We start from the raw sequence: 20,587 nt of genomic DNA, 5'->3' as shown, positions 1-20,587 counted from the left end.
GGACTATGAGGGGCAGGGCAGCAAGTGCCAGGCACAGGACCCAAAGGAGCCAGCCTGAGCCCGGCTGGGTTTATTCTTTATTTGGCGTTTGTTGGAGCAGCAGCGTGAGCCGGGCTGTGCAGCTCTGGTCGGCAGGCAGCAGTTGGCAGTGTGGGCAGGGAAGGGGCTACCCACATGCTCGGTGTGTGTCGGGCAGCCCAGAGCAGCGTTTTGGGTGTTGGAGCAGCTGTAGGGCCCGGTCCCAAGCAGGATCTGAGGAGATGCTGCCAAAGGCTGAACGCATCTGCCCTGATGGGACATGCGGGTGCTGGATTCTTTTGCTGGCTGGTCTGTGCCTTGTGCATCCGTCAGTCAGGAGGGGCCTCCGTCCCCAGAGGAAAGTCCCTGGAGTCCCAGGTGCGAGTCAGTGTTTGCTGGTCATGAGCTTTATTACGATGCCGAGCGCAAGCACGGTGACGGCTGCAGCCACTGCCAGCCCACGCCGGACGATCAGCTCCTTGGTGGACATGGCGCTGCCCGGTGGCTCTCCCTGGGGCTCTGGCTGGAAGGTGGCTCCCTCCAGCCTGGTGATGCCCGTGAGCACCACGCCGTTCTGCGCTTCCACCCCCGCTGCAACGACAAGGGGACGGGGTCAGCAAAGGCTTTGGGGCTCAAGAGTTTTGCCTGAGGTCCGACAGTGCTGTACGAGCACCGCAGGCACGCGGACAGCCCCAGCCCTCAGCCGTACCTACGCAGCCCCGCACTGCAGCGGCTGGGAGGTGAGCGTGGGGTGGTGGGGCCGGTCCTGTACCAGAGGGCAGTGCTTTGCAGGGGGGTTCGGGGCCCGGGTGCAGCTCCTCTGGTGGCAACGGGGTCACTCCTGCGCGGTGCTGAGCCTGGGGGAAGAGCCGAGCGCAGGGAAGTGGCCGTGGTCCCGGATGCAGAACCCTGGGTTTTGACATCCCAGCCCACCATGATCACAGTGAGGCTGCCGGGGACCATCCGGCAGGGTGGGCATGCTGCCGCGGTGTGCGGTTACCTCCTCGGCCGCCTTCCTCCAGTCCATGCGGGAGATGTAGACGATGAAGCAGGTGCAGAGCATGGCGACACAGACGAGCATGCTGAGCCACAGCCCTGCGAGGGCACGCCGGCGTCAGCGGGGCACCACCGCCAGACAAACCCAACGGGGATATCACTGAGGTCAGCAGGGACATTGGGATGGGGCTGCCCAGCAGAAATGCTTTTCCCCAGTGTGATTTAGAGCTCCCAGCAGTTGCAGGGACCATCCCAGTCCGCCCCAGTGTGCCCAGTCCCCAGCAGCCCTGCAGAGCCAGGCAGGGGTCATGGCAAGCCAGTGGCGGTGCAGGGGGAGCTGCGTCCATCTGAGGGGAGAAGATTTTGGGGGTGGAGAGCTTCCCACCCCTGGGGTTGGTACCTATGACACCGATCCTGGCCACGAAGAGCAGCACGACTGCCAGGGGCAGGCCTATGCCGTAGTAGCTCACGGCGTTGAGGATGGCGCCGAATTTCTGCTTGCCTATGCCTCTGAGCACCCCACTGCAGGCACCCTGTGGGGAGAGGGAGGGAGGCTGGGGCCATGTGGTGCACCTGGGGCCGAATTCGGGGCTGTGCTGCTGCCCCAGGGTGCTGAACAGACCCTGAGGACAAGGCTTCCCATGCCTCTGATGGCTATTTCCGTGTCTCTGCCCCATCCTGAGGGATGGCATCTTTACATGAGCTTGGTGTTTTCTAATGGGTACTCCCAGGTAGTCGATTTTCAACACCGAGGTCCCCTAGTGACAGTAGCAGTGTCCCCGGGGACTTACACACATGGCTTCGAACAAATGGAAGACGACGTAGACAGGCATGACCCAGGCCACCAAGTCAACGATCTCCCTGGGGACAGAGAAGAGCCAGCGGTCGCTTTTAGGAACAAACATCCGTGCGCCAGGGCCAGGAGCTGGGGACACTCACTTGTCGCTGGTAAAGATATATCCCAGCACGTCCTTTGTGGCGGCTAAAATGGCCCCCATGGCTACGCAAAATAACCCTGGAAAACAGAGCCAAGAGCTGAGAGCATCCTGACAGCGACGGGGAGCCCGGAGCAGGTGGAGGCAAAGATCAGGGGATGGCACCACCACCTGCTCCCGCTGTGCCGGCCGCGGCGCAGCCCTGACCTGTGCAGAGCAGGCTGGTGGAGGAGGACCTCTTGGATGTCTCGACGTCGCCAGCGCCCAGTGCGTTCCCCACCTGCACGCTGGCAGCCGTGCCGAGCCCCAGCGGGATCTGCAACCACAGGGTTTTGGCCAGGTAATGGGGCCAGTGCAGCGACAGCAGCAGCAAGGGGGGAAGGAGAGCGGGGTTTAATTTAGGATATCTCCGTGGGAGGGGGAGGCAGGAGCAAGGAGAGGGGGGAGATGTGGAGACCGGAATTGGCTGGAGTTGATTTTGGCTGTGTATCCATGCTGGGACTCCCCTTAGGGAGCCCAGTCTGAACTAAAAACCCCCAGCCCTTACCATGAAGGCGACGACAGACACCTCATAGATGATGGACTGTGCCGAGAGCTCCACGACGCTCAGCAGCCCTGGGGGCAGAAGGGCTCAGCGCCGGGTTGAGGCACCCCCAAAATGCCATCTCGGCCCCCACGCTGCCTGTGGTGCCCCATCACACCCTGGCAACCCCCCTCCTCCCCGCTGACCTATCAAGAAGCTCCCAATTTCGTAGGTCCACCACTCGATGCACATCATGAGCATGCTGGGGATGGCCAGGGAGGTGAAGCTGTCCCATTCCAGCAGGCACTCGCTGGACCAGCCTGCGGAGCGGAGAGGAGACACGTCACCCGATGGAGACCAGAGTGACAAAGCGTCACCCCTGAGGGTACCCAAGGCAGCTGGACGTGCCACTCGCACCGGGACCTGTTTGCAGATCCCCAGCACGACACCCGTGGGCTTCATGGCACCTCCGGCCACAGAGCACGCACTCAGGAGCGCCGCTGGTGGAGCGGAGCAGTGCGACGCCCAGCTCAGCCCTCCCCGAGCAGAGCACCTGAGGACAACTTCGTGCCTATGTCTGTGCTCATCCGGCTTTGGGGCTGAACCCTCAACGCCTCGGCAGGAGGTTTCCTTCCTCCAGAATTAATGTTTACTGCGCGGCACTCGGCCAGCGCTCACATGATGAGCTGCCACCGAAGCGGCGCTGCGTTCCTGTGCTGGGGTTAATGTTTCCCCTCCGGGACTAACATCAGTCACTCAGAAGAATTGCTGGAAGATTTAGGAACGTGTGTAAAGCAGGAACTGGTCAGCGATGCCTTACCTCCCCACGTCTTCACGTGGAGCTTCTTGCCTACAATATACAGGAACAAGAAAATGGTTTGAGAATACTGAGCAACAGTGTTGGCCCAGGCAGAGCCCCTGGAAAGGAAACGAGAACGGTCGTTGGCATCACACTCACACCTCCCCAGGAGCAGGGTGCTGGAACCCAGGGTCCCACCATGCCCCATGAGCAGGAGCTATGGCTTGTGGTGCTGATTTCCCCACAAAATCACTTTTTTTTGTGTTGTTTTTACCCCCAGGGGCACTACTCACGCGATTCCCAGGTGGAACACGTAGAGGAAGACGCAGTTGGCGATCACGTTGACGATGTTACCGACGATCCCGCTCAGCACCAGGGGCCACATGATCATCTGCAAACAGGAGGGGACGGGGCTGCAGCAGCTGCGGGGAGGCCCTCGCCAACCCCAGTCCCCGCAGCTTTCACAGCCAGAGAGGGAACTTCTGATGTTGTCGCCAGCTCGGAAAATGAGCACTTTGAAGGTAAAATCCCAACATGGGGACGTGGGAAGGGAAGCTCATCAGGCAGAGGGATGCAGTTGTCTGTGTGATGGGGTGATGTCCAGGGCAGAGCTGCTCCGTGGTGCCTTGGACAAATGCTGCCTTGCCGTGGAGAGTGGCATGGATGAAAATCCATGTGTGGTTGAGGGATCCCTGAGCTGGGAGGATCCTCCATGGGCTCTGGGCTGTGGGACCCACCTGGTTCTGCAGGTACCTCGTCTCCAGGTTGTACAGAAAAACCGCCTGGAAAGCAAAGGGGTGCATGAGCCAGGGCTGGCTCTGAGTGCAGGCTGGGCTGCAGAAGTGGAAAATGCGTGGCCAGCACCCAGGACTTACCGGGAGAGCGGGGACAAATGCCATGACATAGAGCTGGGTTAACCTGGGGGACACGAGAGCCACGGTCAGTGAGGGACCGTGGCCACCATCCCCCCGTCATGCTGGGGAGGGACAAAGCAGGGTCCCCTGGAGGCCACCTGACCTGGAGACCTCAGGGTCCTGGTGGAGGAGGAGCAGGAGCTGCTCGATATTGATGAGGATGGCACAGCAGGGGAAGCAGCAGAGCAGGAGGATGAGGGTGGCACGTTGTAGGATCACCCCCACGCGCAGCAGGTTCTTGCTGCCGTAGGTCTGCGGGTGAGAGGATGGCAGTGAGTGCTGGTCCTGAGCACGCTGGGCACTGCCTGGGAAGGACTGGGAATTTCTTTGGGAGCTCAGCACTCCCTGTTACGGGGTGGCTGCTGGGGCTCTGCAGTGCCTGGGCAGCATCAGGTGATGCCAGAAACCCCTGTGTCTTTAGGGTAAGTGGCAGTGTTACCCACCTGTGATATCAAGGTGTCACACGCTGAAGACAAACCGTATCCTACAGAGATGGCAGTAACATTTATAACCTGGAAAAGGGAATAAGAAATGACAGCAGGGGAGTATTTAAGGCTTTCAAGTAGGGAGAGAGGGAGAGCAGCTAAAAGGAAAGAGAGAAATCTGAGATCTCCTCTGTCCCTGCAGGTCACAGGCAGCCCCAGCTCCGTCCCCGTATCCCACCCCAGCATCAGCGGGTCGGGGCTGGTACCCAGCACCGGGGCAGCCCCGCAGCGTTCTTACCGCAATGGCCAGCGTGACGGAGGCCAGCTCGACCTTGCCCAGGTGGCCGCAGAATATGGAGCTGACGAGGTGTATCAGGAAAATCATCAGCTGGATCAGGATCTGAGTGCGGAGAGAAGAGGCGGAGGTGAGCAGGGGTAGCTCTGCGGGGAACACCTCGGGGCTAGGGGACAGGAGGGCAGCGTGTTTAGCAGCCCTCGGGGTCCTTCTCATCCAGGAGCTGTTCAAGGCTCTGCTGGCCGAGGTCCCTGCTCCTCGCTGTGTCGGCTGTGGTCGGTGCAGCCCCGGGGGTCCTTACCAGCGGCCCTGCCAGTACCAGCAGCTTCTTCGTGTCCTCCCAGAAGTTGTCCGGTACCAGGCGCTGAAGCCAGCGGCGTTTCTTCCCGCAGCCACCGGCCGGGAGCGCGTGCTGCCCGGTGGCCATCGGCTCGCTGAAGCCGTTCTCCTCCGGGAGGCTCGCCCGCTTCATGCTGCCGCTCTGCCAGGGAGTGAAACGACCCCTTCCTCTGCGCTCTGTTAACGCTGCCGCGTGCCACGGCTCCTCCAGGGCGAGCAATGTGTAACCCGGGGCGTGAACTTCAGCCAGGCGAGCTGGCTGCGTGTGCCCTGCGGCCAGCAGTGATGGGGAGCGCGGGCAGGGGCAGGGCAGGGCACGGGGCTGGGAGCAGCGCGGATCCTGCGTCCCACCGCGGGCAGCGCGGAGAAGCCCGGGCGTGCAGTGCAAGGTGCTCACAGCCTGCCCCAAGCTGGTGTAGGGGCTGAGACTTCCCAAATCACCCCCGTGAGCGCTCATACCCTGCTCCTGCTCTGCTGTGGCTCTGCCGGCCCACGAGCGAGACGGTCGTCATCCTCTTCCAGCGGAGACGAAGGGTTCATGGGTCCGTCTGCTGTCAGCTCCTGACTCCAAGTGCTTCACCGGCAGTTGCTGGGCCCCTCTCATCCCAGTGGAGGTGGCCAAGACAAGCCGGCCCCATTGGCTCCAGCTGTCGGCCTCGCACAGCACGGCAGCGTCAGATTTCACCGTCACCACTCCGCCAGGCCAAATATAGCATCCTGCCTCGGCCTGGCGCAGGGAGCCGGGGGGGCTCAGAAGCTGTCACCATGGGTGCAGACCCTCTCCGGCGCAGAGAAGCTGGGGGCTCTGTGCCCATGTGGCAGAGCAAGGGACTGTCCTGCTCTCCGGGGCTGTGCTGCCAGAACTACCAGGACTGCGAGCATGCCTTCTGCATCCTCCAACACCTGGGCACTGCAAGACCGTGTTTACCACCTGCTCTGAACTCCTGCATGACCTCTTCTCTTCATCCACAGGCACCCAGCGCAGCCTGAGGGGTGACGCCACCCGCCACTGGATGTGGTACCCATCTCTGAGTACTGGCTGTGCTGCAGAACCCACGGCATCGCTGCTCCACACAGCTCCAGGTAAGAGCAGGAACGTGGGACAGGGCTTGGTGTAAATGTCAGGGGCGTGGGCAGTGCACAAGGACCCAAGGCATTCCCTTGGCAGTACCGCAGCAGGGTACCACACCACCCAACCCGTGTGGCTCAGCAGCAACATAGAGTGAGCAAGGTGTGCGAGGCCCTGGCTGTGGCTACAGCCAAAGCCAGCTTCAAGCCCCTGGACCAGGAGTTTGAGGCTGCTTTTAAGGCTATTCTCACGAAAACTGGTCATTCAGCACCACCTCGACACGTGTCTCCGTGCCAAGAGCTTGGATGTGCCAGTGACCCACCCAGGTCGTGTTCATACCACATTAACAGCCCAAGGTTTATTCAGAAAACTTTATTGTATCAAAAGCCCACATCACAGAAGTGCCAAGAAGAGCTGATTTAGGCCCTGTGCCTGTCACACACCAGGTAGAACAGGGTCAGAGACCTGGCAGAGTCATCAGCCCTTTTCCAACACAATTGGCCCTGCACAGCACTGCTGCAGCAGAGAGTGGGCTCTGACGCACCGAGGCGCAGGGTGGTGTGTGAGGGACGGTGCTGTGCAGGCAGCGCAAGCCTCTGCCATTAGCAAATGCTGTGGACGAATGCTCCCAGGAGGAAGCAGGACAGCAGCACAAGGTCCCTGTCCCCATCCCTGGCCAGCCCCAAGGCAGGCTCCAGCCTCCCCCAAGTGACATCCCCCAGGCAGTGCTGGAGAAGCGACCAGCTCTTACGCACGTCCAGCCCAGGTACTGCACGCTCACCTCCTATAAGAACTGCGGACATACCATAAGACATTTTCAGTTAACCAGCAATGGAGCCAAGTGTCTCTAACCAGGTGCTGAGGGGGAATCCCCTCCTGTACCGTCCCCCTGGGACATTAGCACCTGCCCTCCTGCACACGCAGCCCGTTTCCCAGTGGCACACTGGTGCTGCCTCTAGCTGTTAGTAGTCAGGAGCCGGACCAGCACGCCCGCCAGCAGCACAGCGAGGGCAGCAGCAGCAGCCAGCACCCGGCGGATGATCAGGGCCCTCCACGCCACAGAAGGAGGAGGAGGGATGGCTGCAGGTTCCTCTTGTGTGATGAGCTCGTGGTCGGGGTGCCTCTCGCCTCCCACCATGGTGTCAGGCAGTACCATGGTGTCAGGCAGTACCATGGTGTCTACGGTGTCTGTGTCCACAGAGATGTAATCTGTGCGAGAGAGGTGAGTGTGGCAGGGAAGCCAAGGTGCAGTCAGGAGCTCCCAGTCTGAAGCTGGGAGCACCAGTGACAGTCCTGAGGGTCCTCCCCAAAGGCTCACGGAGGCTGGGACACGCAGCAGTAACAGGGACAGGTGTGCTCTGGCTCTTCCCTGCAGCAGCCAGGGTGGTGACAAGGGTAACGGGGACTGGCACCAGACACTGTGGTCTCTCCAGCCATAAGGGCTGACAGGAGAGATACCACTGGCATGATCCTGAAGGAGAGGAAGGGATGGCTGGAGAATTGGGGCTCCCTCCCTGTTGTCAGGCCTGGTTACATACCCACAGCAGATGTTTTGTTAGCAGCCGTGCCGTTGGAGTTCACATCTTCTAGCTGTTTTTTCAGTCCAGCTCGGATCTGAGCCTAAAAACACGTTGAAGAGTTGTTGTTCTCAGAGCAGAGATGTGCTGCCCAGCCAAGCAAACCCGAGCCTCCTTCCTCCACCCTCTCAAAGAAACCATGCTCAGCACCAAACTACTCCTGTGCTACAGCAGAGGGCCAAATCCTGTGTCGCTTTGCTCCCCCCCAGACATACCATACTGGGGCAGGAGCCAGCCTAACACCTTTGAAGAGTTGCTGCAGGAAAGCACCAGTCTCACCTCTTCTGCAGCTTTCTTCCAATCCATGCGGATGACAAAAGCTGAGAAGGACAGGGATTGCAAGGAGATGCAAATGATCATCCCCACCCACAGACCTGTAAGAAGGGAGAGGTATTTTAGCAAGGGCTTGAGGAAACCCAGCTTTTGCCAATCACTGCTAAAAGGCCCTAGGACTTCAGTGGGGTGAGATCATCATCCCCAAGAGAAACAGAGCTGCCCTGAGAGGCAGTGAGAAGGAGCAACGCCTGGGTAGGTCCTGTGCTGGGAGCAAGCTCAGATTTCCCATTTGCTGGAAGCAATGCAGAGCCTGCCTCAGCAAAACACGTCAGTGTGTACTTTGCCCCCACCGACCCGAGGTAGGATCTCAAGTCCCAGGGCTGAACCTTTGCTCAAGGTGCAGGGTTTGGCCCCGCAGCTCCTACCCAGCCAGACTCCCGATGCCAAACGCAGGATGCACCTACCTAACACCCCCATCTTAGCCACAAACATCAGTGAGATGCCGATGGGCAGCCCGATGGCATAATAGCCGACAGCATTGGCGATGGCACCCAGCTTCTGCTTCCCTGTGCCTCTCAGCACACCGCCACAGGTCGCCTAAGGAAAGCAGGCAGAGGGTGAACACACGGGCAGCACGTGTCATGGCTGGTACCACCACAGGGCAGCTGGGGTATTGGCACAGCCCTGCAAACAGGGGAGCCCAGAGAACCGTCCCCCAGAGCCCAGAGGGACCAAAACCAGGTCACAGACAGCATGGTGCAAGTTTCCTCTCCTCCTGGCTGCTGAGCCAGGCAGAGAGCACGGAGCCGTCTGCAGGCACCGAGGGGTGAGCAGCAGACTTCAACGTGCTGTCCACACTGCCTACATCTCCCTCCCAGGGACATGACAGAAGAAAGCAGACTGACACTGCTATCTAACAAGTTCTACGAGCACTGCCGCTGTGCTGTGAGAGCTGGATCTTCAGAGATGTCAGAAGTTTGCTTGTTTTGCTCTGAAAAGCTAGTAAAGAGCTTGACAAGAGGAAAAGAGGAAGAACTGGGCTGTTCTGCAGCAGTGCCAGTAGGCATCTCCAAGCACAGGGGACACTGAGGTGCTACAGGTAATGCAAGTAGCTGCTGTGACAGTTTTTCAGTGTGCTTCTCTGTATCATTTTAACAGATCAAGAAAGAGCTTAAGTCAGCCTTGTGCTATCCATTGCACCCCAGTCTGCAGAGAGGGATCGCTCCATGTGCTGGAATACTCACTGCTGCTGCATCAAACAAGTGGAAAGGAGCAAAGATGATCATCACTTTGGACACCAAGGCAACGATCTTCCTGTGGAGAAGATGTATGCACTGATCAGGGAAAGCAGCACGCCTGGTCCCAAGGCTCCCTGGTTCTGACACATCTCCTGGACAGCTGCGATGCCTGCTCCTGGCCCACCAGACTTGTAGTGAGCGCACGCAGCTTGGGTGTGGTATTGTCCCACCCTCAGCAGCATCCACGCTGCCCACTGACACCTGGTGGTGGGGAGGAACCTTTGGGGAACACATTTGCTAGATGGACATTTATGAACTCTATCCCTCCGGACCCTTTGAGCTGCTTCTGGGGCAGATCGCATTCTCCAGAAAGTTATCAATACTCAGAAGAAAGCTGTTAACTCACTTGTCATTGGTAAAGATGTAGCCCACCACGTCCTTTAGGGTTCCCAGTAATGTTGCAACCACCACAGCAAGAACTTCTGCAAGAAAAAGAAATAGTCAACCAGCTTGCCTCAAAGGCAGCATGCTCCTGGCCAGACCCAGACCTCGGGGGCTTCATGTGATGGGAACTGGGCTTGGCTGACCTCCAGCTGTTACTGCAGTAGAAGACAAGTCTGTTTTCTCCACTTTCTGCCCAGATGCTCCATCCACCTTCTAGAGGTGGAAGACAGAATGCTAAGTTGTATTTTTTATTGGAGCCTTTGCACCAGGTTCTTAACAGAGCAGAAGAGCCAGGGTCTCACCCTGCCCAGAGGGCCCAAACAAGTGGGTTGGGGTTGCTGGTGGGGTGCCCCCAGCCCTGTGAGAGGTGAACTGAACCCAATGCTGACATCTGGCTTTTATTCCCCTCTGCAGGGGCTTAGGCTGACCTGCGCACAGCAGGGCAGTGATGCAGGAGGTCTTGGCTTGCATTATGTCCCCTGATCCCAAGGCATTGCCCACTCTGACACTCGCAGCCACGCTGAAGCCCAGAGGCACCTGAGTATCAGGAGACAGAGAGGAGGTGAGTGGCAATTGAAGCCTGCATCAGTTTTCTTCTTCTCCAGTAGGGAATCTGGGGCAATTTGCTAACACCCACCCCCACACTACTCCCTGCCCAATGTGCAGAATCTTTTGGGAAGCACCAGAGCAGGCTGGAATTGCAACGAACCCCCACCCACCCACTTTGGTAAAACAGTCATGCACACAGGAACACAATGACGTCAGTATGAGCAGTTTGGATATTCTCTGAGCAAGGACCGGCAGATGCAGTAAAGGGATTTTTCATCTCCAGCACAGCCCTGGGTGTGCAGCTACACAGTAAGCTTGAGAGTTATCACCTGCCTGGTACTGACTCCTGCTTCCCTCCCCAGCCTTGGTCTGCAGCACCATTGTCTGGGGCATCCTCCCAAGCTGATCCCAGTTTAATGCACCCAGCCCTTACCATGTAAGCTGCAGAGGAGAGCTCGTAGATGACCGACTGCGCACCCAGCTCCACCACACTGAGCCGTCCTGGAAAAGATTCAGCACTTCCTTCATTAGGTCAGAGTTAGAACTCCTCCTTTGCTGACAAGGAGGCAGTGACTACATGGTTCCCATCTCACAGATGCAGCATCTTACAGAATCAGCCCTGGAGACGAGGACGCTGCTGGCAGGAGATGCTCAGGGACACACAAGAGGTGGCCACTAGGGCAGGCACGGCTGGAGGATGCCCTGCTGCACCAGAGGAAGAGGACTGGGACTCACCTGCCAGGAAGCTCCCGATCTCGAAGGTCCACCACTCGATGCACATCATGAGCATGCTGGGCAGAGCCAGCTGGATGAAGGAGCCCCAGTCCAGGAGGCAGTCCCTGGTCCAACCTGCGAGGTAGGAGTGAAGCAGGGTGAGTGCGCTCTCTCTCATCCCCCAAAAGGGAGCCACACACTTTTCTGGACACTGCAGGACAGCATCCCAGCCACAGCTCCCAGCACATCAGCTTAGTCTTGCTGTACTGCAGTGCATCCCTGAGGTAGGTAGGTGATCAAGAATGAACCTGGTTCCCCAGCAAGGCCTTAGGATCACGTCTACAGCCTCGCCTCACAGTAAGGGGGTGGTAATGCCTTTGTCGGACCTACACCTCAGGTGCTGGTGACTGTGCCAAATCCCCAGGGCCAGACGCTGGTATTTTGAAGGCCTAACCCACAGACAGTACCTCCCCAGGTCTCCACATGGATCTTCTTCCACCGCACATACAGGAAGAGGAGAATGGCCTGGGTGTACTGAGAAACAGTGTTGGCCCAGGCCGAGCCCCTGGGGAGAGAAACAGGCAGATTACAAACACCGCCCTCAGCTACTCCTCAGCTCCAGCAGGGGACCTCTTGGCACCCATATAAGTCTCACTGCAGATACGGAGCAAGTCACACCCCTGCCTTATCTGTCCAAGTTGGCTGACTTTGGGCAGAACACTGCAGAACTGGGCACCCAAAGAAAAACCCCTACAGCCCTGAGCAAACCCCTGCACCCCTAGAGGGGCTGTCACCGCCTCTGCTCACACTTACGCCATGCCCAGCTTCAGTGCATATAGGAAGAAGGCGTTCATGGCCACATTGAGGATGTTGGCTGCAATTCCTGTCACCACCTGAGGTAAAATGATCGCCTGGAAGCCAAGGAGAGACTTTGGAGTTTGCTTCCCCAGCACTGTCCAAGCCCCAAAACCTGCAGCCGCCACCCATGGAATACTAGGGAGACCTCCAGCAGTGTCCAAGGAGAAAGCCAAGAAGGTGGCTCTCACTTCAGGTAAGGCTGGATTGTGTTAGACACACAGAAGGCAGCATGCAGGGCTCAAGAGCTGGTGCAGAGCTGGGGGGCAGCACTGGGGGAATGGAGCAACCCAAAGGCGGTTCCCATGAGCTCTCCGTGTCCCGCAGGGCCAGCTGGAGGCTGTGGATCACACATTCCTCAGCCCAGCTCTCACCACGACGGGAAGAATTTAGATCCTCAACTTTAACCATATTGCTAGGAATACTTTTAACCCATGGCCCAGAGACCAGTTAGTTACACAATACCTGACTTAGTAAATATCTTGTCTGCAGCTGGTACAGAAACGCCGCCTGTAAAAGTCAGGATTCATTTCATCAGCACTGCCATACCATGGTTCAGCAGCCAGCTACAATTTAACACCTGCAGCTAGGTCCTTCCCAGGGCTCCCACACGGCCGTGTCAGGGTGCCACAGCCCAGCACGATGCCTGACACCCTGTGCTCTGTGTTAAGTCTGGTGTCTGCTGGTACCGGATGCACCACAGGCCAAGAGTAACAACAGGCACCGGTCCCGTTCCTGCTAGGCACAGAGATCAGCCTCCAAATGGGAGATCTCCCATGCTTCCTCATCAGCATGGGAGAGCAGAGTCTGGAAACCTTGGCAGAAAGCATTAACCTACAGGCACTTACTCTCCAGAGGTACTGCTCCAACTTAGAGGAGCCTCTCCAGGGAGAGGGAGTAAGTGGCCAAGAGCCCAGTGGCTGCATGTGCTAACAGCGAGCTGCAGCCTTTATCACAGAGCTGAGTGAGCCCTGCAGCCCCTGGTTCCAATGTCCAGAGCTCGTTACTCGTTGGGCAGAGACGTGGCCTGTAGTAAAAGCCTCTGCACACTAAGATGAAAGGCTGCATGTTTGCTGGTCCAGCAGCTACTGGCCGGTGCACGTCCATTAAGGCTTAAGATCAAGGTACACATCGTAAAACCTGAAATCGTGCTGCCCTGTGACCCGCAGTGCAAGGACCCCTCCTCCTTTCCCCATGTTACCAAGGGATACAGAGCTTCTAATAGCTTTAGCAGCAACTTACAGGAAGAGCTGGAATAAAGATCATCACATAGACCTGAGTTAACCTGGAAAGAGAGATGTTTACTCAGTTAATGATACAGGAAAGCAAGAGCCAAACCAAGCAGCACTGCATTTGAGCTCCACGGAGCCTTGACTTCAAGACTACCCAGCAACCCAGCCACAGCCAAATGCCCAGCCCAGGAGGGCTGGAGGAGATACAACAGCCATTGCCTCTGCTAGCAAGCGGAGAGCTGATGGGCCCTCACTGCAGTCCTCCAGCTGCAGAGGACACAGAGGCCTCAAATCCCAGGCATACTGGCCCAGGGAAGGTTGAGGGACTCTTTCACCTGTTAATGGGGGTTTCTGTTGGCTCTGCTAGCAAGCAAGGTCCCAGAAGTCACCCTGTTCTGACCCAGGGGCTTCGGGGCTTGGAGGGCTGAGACCTGACACGCTGCTGACCAAAGAGGGATCGGATTCAATCTCACCCCTGACCTGGAGACCTCAGGGTCCTGCTGGATGAGCAGGAGGAGCCGCTCTGTGTTGATGAAGAGTGCCCAGCAAGGGAAGCAGAACAGCAGCAGGATGAGGATCCCTCGCTGCAAGATGGTGCCCACCTGCTTCAGGTTCTTGCCACCATACGTCTGCGTGAGGACAGAGGCCCAAGGTGAGAGTTATGAAGAGCCAAAGGATCTGGGCAAGTGCTCAAGACTGGAGCAATAGACTGATTAAATACATTTTCCCCCTGCTCCCAGGAGTGGCTAGCACCAGGCTGGTTGGGTTTAGCTGTTTCTCAGATGGATTGCACCTCCCTTTGCTACCCAAGCATGACCCAGGGTTCTTCAGGGAGCCCATCTCAGCTCCATCCCTTTCCTGTACCCCTCCTGCCCCATGCAGAGGGAGCAGGCTCCAGGCAGTGCGTGTAGCCCCAGGCTGGCCGGAAGCTGCCATCCTCCCACCCTTTGTACCCAGACCACGCTGTGTAGGAGGTGAGACATTGCCAACCCAACCCCACCAGGTACAAGAGGGAGCTGCAACTTACCTGGGACATCAGCGTGTCACATGCTGAGGCCAAACCAGAACCGATGGAGATGCCTGTCACATTGATGACCTGGAGGAGACACAAATGACTTGGGTTGCAAGGGAAGACCTGTCCCTAAGCACTGTGTCCCTCCCAGCTGGGTGGGGAGACAGTTCAGCTATGGGTTTTGGGAAGTTTCCAGTCTCTCTCTGTTTCTCAGAATAACACATTCATGTTACCTAAATAGTCTCTTCCCTGTTCTGATGTGAAAAGGAATCTCTACCACGGGGTGAATATCTAAAGGACTACAAACAGTGCTGCTCCTCAGCACACACACACCTAAGTCTGGCAGCTCCAGCTCCCTGACCAGCTGTTGGCCTTGCACCAGCACAGTCATTACTGCTCAGCTCCCATCTCCTGCCTCTGTTCAGGGCAAAGGAAGGAACAATTTGGTGGATGCAATGTTTGCATTGCATCAGGCCGTGCTGATACACAGGGTCATCAGATAAACATTCCTACAAGACTTCTTTTTGATGTCTCAATTTACATGCTTTAAGTCAGAGGAGAAGCAGAGTAATACATACAGACACAGCCAGCGTCACGGCATCCAGCGTCACGGCATCCAGCTTGGCTTTTCCCAGATGGCCGCAGAATATGGAGCTGACCACGTTGATCAGGAACCCCAGCAGCTGGGCTACAAACTAGGGTGGGAAGAGGAACAGTGAGGTGAGCACCCATTCAGACCTGATGAGCACCACCCCTCCCCTGCAGCTGGACCATGACCAATCAGTCGGGTTTGGACCATGACTGGTCAGGTCTGGACCAACAGCTGTATGCCTCCCACAGGCTCCCAGTGGCTTTGTCTTTCAACACCGGCTGCTGCCTCCAGTGGTATTTTGGTGTTGCAGTCAATCTGCCAGATGTCTTTGTTTAGCTGGGGTGTAACGGCTCCCGTAGAAAGCCTCTTTTCCATCATGAAAACCAAGTAGAGAGAAAATAAAAAAATCCCAGTGCTTCCATGCATCTGGGAAAAGCTCAGCTCCACAAACCACACTGTCCTCTCCTCCTGCAGAGATGCTAAGTCCAGCCTGCTTGTTCCTTGCCGGGGGCTACAGCAAGACTTGGCGATGCTGTTGCAGAGACTGTGCTCGAGACCTCATTTTCCCTTGGCAAGAGGACAGCCCCGCTCCAGCATGCGAGGCACAGAGCTGTGGCACAGCTAGGGCTGGATGGGAAGAGCTAGAGACCCACTGACAGGCGGGCATGGCTGGCGACCATGGCGCTGCTCTTGCTCCTTTCCTCCCAGCAGTCGGCAAGCCCAGACCGCTGGAGAACCAGCTCCTGTGGGGTCCCAGGAAGAACCTAACAAAACCTTCTCCTGCCCCGACCTCCCGCTGCTGCCTATGGAGGCAGCATCCTCTCAGGCCCCGACATGTCTAAGCTGTGAGTAATCCCCGCAGGAGGGGTCTGTACAGATTGCTCCAGCACAGGGTTTGACACGAAATGAGTGTGAACTAAGAAGACCTACACCTAGAAGACAGCTGTAGGTTTGGTTTTGAGGTTATCGACGCCCACAGAGCAGCGCACTGTGCCAAAGGTAGAAGCGCTGGGGGCACGGGACTAGGGCTGATGCGTTCTGCTACAGGAACAGAAACCAGTCGTTACTTCCTCTGCTGTCCTTTTGCACCAAGTCGGTGCGAGATGTCAACGAGGGCATCTCAGCGATGTCCTGAAGCTGCTCCTTAGCTACCACGTAGAGCAGAAGGCTTCAGTTACAAAGCTTCGCCGGGGTCTGTTCCTGCTCTTGGACGAGGACCCTGCTGAGGGCCATGCTGCCAGACCCAGGCTGGGAGATGATGGGAAGGGGCTGCCAGAGCCAGCACTGGCTCCACGAGGCGAGCAGGATGAGGAAGCCCTGTGACAGCAAGCAAGCACCCGTGCGCCAGCGAAGGGCTAAACGGTGGCGGTTTAATGCTCGAATCCCGGCCCACCGGGTGCAGAGGAGCACGGAGCCGAGCCAGCCCCGGTGAGGATGAGCGAGGGGAGGTGAAAACGGAGGCTTCGGAGCCTGCCTCCCCCCGCGGGGCGCACGGGGCAGGCTGAGGGCGGGCAGCGCCCCGCTCCCCCTCAGCGCCCCGCTCCCCCTCAGCGCCCCCTCAGCGCCCCCTCAGCGCCCCGCTCCCCCTCAGCGCCCCGCTCCCCCTCAGCGCCCCGCTCCCCCTCAGCGCCCCCTCAGCGCCCCGCTCCCCCTCAGCGCCCCGCTCCCCCTCAGCGCCGCCGCCGTTACCCGCCCTCCCGCCCGGGCCCGGTTTCTCTCGGCGGCCCCCTCCATCCCCTCAGGCCCCCCGGCTCTCACCACCGGCCCCGCCAGCCGGGCCAGCTCCCGGCTCTCCCGCCGGACGCCCGCGGGGAGGAGGCGCCGGGCTCCCCGCAGGCACCGCGCCGCCAGACCGCCCGCCGCCGCCATGGGCCGAGCCGCCGATCTCCCTCCCCCGGTGCCGCCCGCCCGCCTTATGGGCACGGCCCGGGCCGCCTCCCCGCCCGCGGGGCCGTGGGGGTGCCGGCTGTGGGCGGTGCGGGCCGGCACGGCTCGGCTCGGCACGGCGGGGGCTGGGGCCCCGCCGCCCTGCATGGGCTTGGGGTCGGGGCCCCGCCGGGCTGAGCCTGAGGGGGCCGTTCCACATAGGCAGAGGTGCTGGCCGCAGCCCAGTGTGGGGTTTGGGGAGGCCGAGGAGCCCTCTCCGTGTGGGTTTGTTAAGCAGCGTCTGTGGGATGGGGACACGCGTGGGCTGCATCCCTCAGCTCGGGGGTAGGGCTGGGACCCTATAAAAATGTCCCAAGGTCACACATACACAGAGGGATGTGGGTCTGCCGAGAGCCCCTCAGCAAGGTTTGCTCACCAAAGGCAGGGATTTCTCAGCGCATCCTCCAGGGATGTTCGTCCTGCCATCGGCAGCGAGATAAGGGCAGCTGGCCCTAGGCTGCTCCGTCCATCCCACGGACACCTCACCTGTAGGGGCACCTGGGGAATCACCCCCCAAAACAGGGATTTCCCGTCCACCAGACAGGCGCTGAAACGCTTCAGCAGTGCTGCAGGGGAGTAAATATTCGAAGGTGGGACCGTGTCTGGGCTGGGGTGCCCGTGGCTGTGTTTGCCCGGCACCTGGTGAGAAAAGGGGCCCTGCTTTGGGTGGGATCTGGGCCGTTAGGTGAGTGAGATTTTTACCTCCGCACAGGTGCTCGTAACCAAGTAGCTGTAACAAAATCTGTTTCCAGTGTGTGGAATTTTACAGTGGAAAGTGAGGCGTGTTTTAGAGCTGCTTAAATGCTGCCTCAGTGCCCTACAGCTGTGATGCCACCAACCAGAAATGTAAAACCTTGTTAATGTGCCCCTTTACCCCCTTGCTGCTTCAGCTATAACACGACATCATGGAAAGCTGGGTTGTAGCGGTGGTGAGTCACAGGCTCGGGGATTTGATATGCCACATTAAAATCCGGGCACTGCAGGACAACAGAGTGCCTGATCCTGCTGTGATCTGGTCCTCCAGTTCCTTCTGATTTTGGTGGTACTCGAGGGGGAAAAGGCACCTTGCAAAATTCACCTGAATTCGTTTCGTCAAGAAACGCATGTTTCGCTGCAGAGGTTTTCAATTCACCGATCAACAAAACCTTTTCACAGATGAGGAGAGAACAATGTAAAGTTCAGGGTAAAGTTCCCAAGTTTATTTTAATTCTTGGGACAGTTTCCTCTTCCTTAGGCAGTGTTCACATCACTCGGTGCTCGTGCGGGAGTCTGTGCTGCCTGCGAGGCAGCACTTTCTTTGGCAGCTATGAAGAAATAGAATTTGTTGGCAGTGAACAAGGTGCGTCCTGCCTGGCAGTTGGAAGTCGGCTGCCTGATGGCGAGAGGGTTCCTGCGGTGCCGGTAGGCAGGAAGGGCAGATAAGGCTCAAATGGTGCCATTCAGGCCTCAACAAACAGTGCAAGTGTGAGTCACTTTGAAGTTTGCTGGTGACCCTGCTGAGATCAAGACCCAGGGCTGGCAAGGAGGAGGGAGAGAACCAGGCAGAAACCTGGGGAAAAGGACCATGAGAGGAATAAAACTCTTTTGTTTCAGGCTTAGGGGGGGGAAATGATACCTTCCAGCCCCAGGAGCCAGGTCCTGGGCTAGTCCCTGCAGAGCCAAACACGTAGAGAGGGTCTGTGATGGACGGACGGATGGACACGCACACACACACACTTCTTGTGTTTTTCTGCTGCTGTTTGAAATAAAATATTTATTTTCAGAAGAGTTGCTCTGTTTTCATGGTCACGTGTGGATCCTGATCTTGCTGGGAAGCAGACTGGGTGTGATGAGCAGGGTCAGGGACATCTCCGGGTTGGGACCGTGCTGTCCCACTGCCGGCAGGAGAGGACGAGGGGCTGTGCAAGCTGAGCCTCGTGCTGGCACATTTGCTCCTTCCCTTTCCATCACGGGCACAAGGACATTGCCAGCTACCCCGCAAGGTTCAGCAGGGCCCTTCTGCCAGAGCCCCATGCAGATGGGCAGGGTCAAAGGTAGGGCTAGCCTTGACCCCAGCTGCCCCCAGCAATCCGGATGTTAACTCTCTTGCAACACCGGCTGGAAGAATTTGAAGGGTCAAATTCCTTCGGGGTGTAACATCGTCGAACTCGCTCAGTGCAGACCTCCAGAGAACGTGAAGCTGTGCTGAGGAAGCCCGGTACCTCAGCACAGACCTGTTTAAAGGAGTTAATGTGTGACTGGCTACGAACCGTCTGGAGCACGCAGCTGGCCTGCCCTGTTGGAGCTGGTTTCAACAGCTGGGCCCCCGTGGCGTTCCCAGCAATGCTGATGTAAATCCAGAAGAATGCAGCTGAAGGGAGAAGGGTTGCAATTGCAAACATCGTCAGGAGAGCAGAATCAGGCCCTTTCTCTGCAGATTTCCAGCAGGATGGCTACCCAGGGGTTTCTCTAGATACATATGTCCATATTTTGAAATACAGCCAACATCACGTTACTAAAATAAACCTCACAAACGTACCGTGTCTGGAACCATTAAGATTAAGAGCTACCAAATAAGAAAAATGTCAGAACACAATGGATTTGTGTCAAATGCTCAACTGTTTGAAGAGCCCCCCTTTCTTTTAAAAGACTTGGCTACTGGCTAATGTCCAGATATGTCCTGGTTCCAGTTAGGACAGAGTTAAGTAGCTCATAGTAGCTGGTAGGGTGCTATGTTTTGGATTAGGATGAGAAGAGCGCTGATAACATGCTGATGTTTTAATTGTTGCAGAGCAGTGTTTACACCAGGCCAAGGACTTTTCGGCTTCTTGCTCTGTCCTGCCAGCGAGCAGGCTGGGGGTGCAGCAGGAGCTGGGAGGGGACAGACCCAGGACAGCTGACCCAAACTGGCCAAAGGGGTATTCCATACCATCTGACGTCATGCTGAACAATATATAGGGGTGGCTGGCCGGGGTGGGGGGGCCGGCTGCTCGGGGATAGGCTGGGCATCGGTCAGCGGGTGGTGAGCAATTGCATTGTGCATCACTTGTTTTCTTACACATTATTATTGTTAATACTATTACCATTATCACTATTATTATTATTATTGTTATTATTATTTTCCTGTCTTAATAAACTGTCTTTATCTCAACTCACAGGCTTCACTTTCCCGTTTCTCTCCCCCATCCCAGAGAGGGAGGGGGGAGGGTGAGCGAACGGCTGTGTGGTGTTTAGCTGCCAGCCGGGTTAAACCACAACAAGATACCATGGAAAATCCACTCCTCCCTGTGTCATCTGGAGTTCAGAATACAGCTAAATTAAAAACTAAGGAGCTTTTTGCAATGAAATCAGTTTTTAAGTGCCATACCTCGGGAGCACGTGATCAGGGCTGTGCCCTGTAGCTGCGTCCTCTGATCTCAGAGGAGAGAAATATCAATAAGAAAGAGGATTGAAGGAGTAGAAAAGAAGGGGGGATGGCAGGAACAGCCTGTTGCAGCTCAGGATGCTCACCTGATCTCTAATGCAGTCAGCCTTCTCACGTTCAAGAGGGTATCGGGCAGGTTGTATTTCTGGGGGGGGTCACATAAAAAGAACTGCTCACCCTGTTGTCCCATATCGCCGGTGCAGACATGCCTCTGTCAGAAGGGTTACAGAGAGGCTGGAAGCTGCTGTTCACAATGGATGGCATTTCTCCAAAAGGCAGTTGCCTGTTTCACAAAAGCAATGAGAAATCCAGAGTCCCGCTGGCACCCGCGAGTCCTCCTGCCTTGGCACCGCCGTGCACCCAGCGCCGCGTGCTGCTGCCACCCGCGTGCTGGGAACCCCGCTGGAGCCCTTCCCACGATAACCAGGCTGCTGGTGGACAGGAGTTTTCTTTGGT

The 20,587-nt window shown here is 57.5% G+C and overlaps 2 protein-coding genes and 2 long non-coding RNA genes across 8 annotated transcripts; 2 read left to right on the top strand and 2 right to left on the bottom strand.

Moving 5' to 3' along the window:
* Nucleotides 1-65: 65 nt before the first annotated feature.
* On the bottom strand, nt 66-6,321 carry LOC310884499 (multidrug and toxin extrusion protein 1-like). 4 transcript variants are annotated; one of them, XM_083806347.1, is made up of 17 exons: nt 5,704-6,321; nt 5,207-5,386; nt 4,909-5,010; nt 4,629-4,697; nt 4,289-4,437; nt 4,147-4,189; nt 4,009-4,053; nt 3,565-3,662; nt 3,293-3,390; nt 2,679-2,792; nt 2,497-2,564; nt 2,157-2,265; nt 1,954-2,029; nt 1,806-1,875; nt 1,019-1,547; nt 728-875; nt 66-609 (listed from the first exon to the last, which is right to left on the bottom strand). In XM_083806347.1, exons 1-17 carry the CDS (start codon nt 5,782-5,784, stop codon nt 348-350), a joined length of 2,241 nt encoding a protein of 746 aa, XP_083662473.1. In that variant the 5' UTR covers nt 5,785-6,321; the 3' UTR covers nt 66-347. The 4 variants fall into 4 exon arrangements, with proteins under 4 accessions (XP_083662473.1, XP_083662475.1, XP_083662472.1 ...); XM_083806349.1 differs by having other exon boundaries at nt 1,019-1,113; nt 1,415-1,547; nt 5,207-6,320; XM_083806346.1 differs by having other exon boundaries at nt 5,207-6,321.
* LOC310884520 lies at nt 3,656-9,461 on the top strand. Its single transcript, XR_014574249.1, has 4 exons — nt 3,656-3,792; nt 4,813-5,035; nt 6,217-6,327; nt 9,325-9,461. It is a non-coding gene; the product is annotated as an uncharacterized lncRNA (long non-coding RNA).
* Nucleotides 6,671-19,657, bottom strand: LOC310884504 (multidrug and toxin extrusion protein 2-like). Of its 2 annotated transcripts, XM_083806364.1 has the most exons (17): nt 16,561-19,652; nt 14,789-14,905; nt 14,226-14,294; nt 13,679-13,827; nt 13,209-13,251; nt 12,432-12,476; nt 11,925-12,022; nt 11,579-11,676; nt 11,133-11,246; nt 10,831-10,898; nt 10,277-10,385; nt 9,811-9,886; nt 9,411-9,480; nt 8,631-8,763; nt 8,170-8,264; nt 7,852-7,933; nt 6,671-7,522 (listed from the first exon to the last, which is right to left on the bottom strand). In XM_083806364.1, exons 1-17 carry the CDS (start codon nt 16,834-16,836, stop codon nt 7,269-7,271), a joined length of 1,896 nt encoding a protein of 631 aa, XP_083662490.1. In that variant the 5' UTR covers nt 16,837-19,652; the 3' UTR covers nt 6,671-7,268. The 2 variants fall into 2 exon arrangements, with proteins under 2 accessions (XP_083662490.1, XP_083662491.1); XM_083806365.1 differs by lacking the exon at nt 10,277-10,385 and having other exon boundaries at nt 13,672-13,827; nt 16,561-19,657.
* Nucleotides 9,503-11,131, top strand: LOC310884521. Its single transcript, XR_014574250.1, has 3 exons — nt 9,503-9,617; nt 10,263-10,410; nt 10,993-11,131. It is a non-coding gene; the product is annotated as an uncharacterized lncRNA (long non-coding RNA).
* Nucleotides 19,658-20,587: the final 930 nt, after the last annotated feature.

The sequence above is a fragment of the Anser anser genome, assembly GCF_964211835.1.
Source record: "Anser anser genome assembly, chromosome: 20".
NCBI lineage: Eukaryota > Metazoa > Chordata > Aves > Anseriformes > Anatidae > Anser > Anser anser.
Note: the sequence above shows the minus strand (reverse complement) of the source record. Positions and strands in the feature narration are given on the sequence as shown.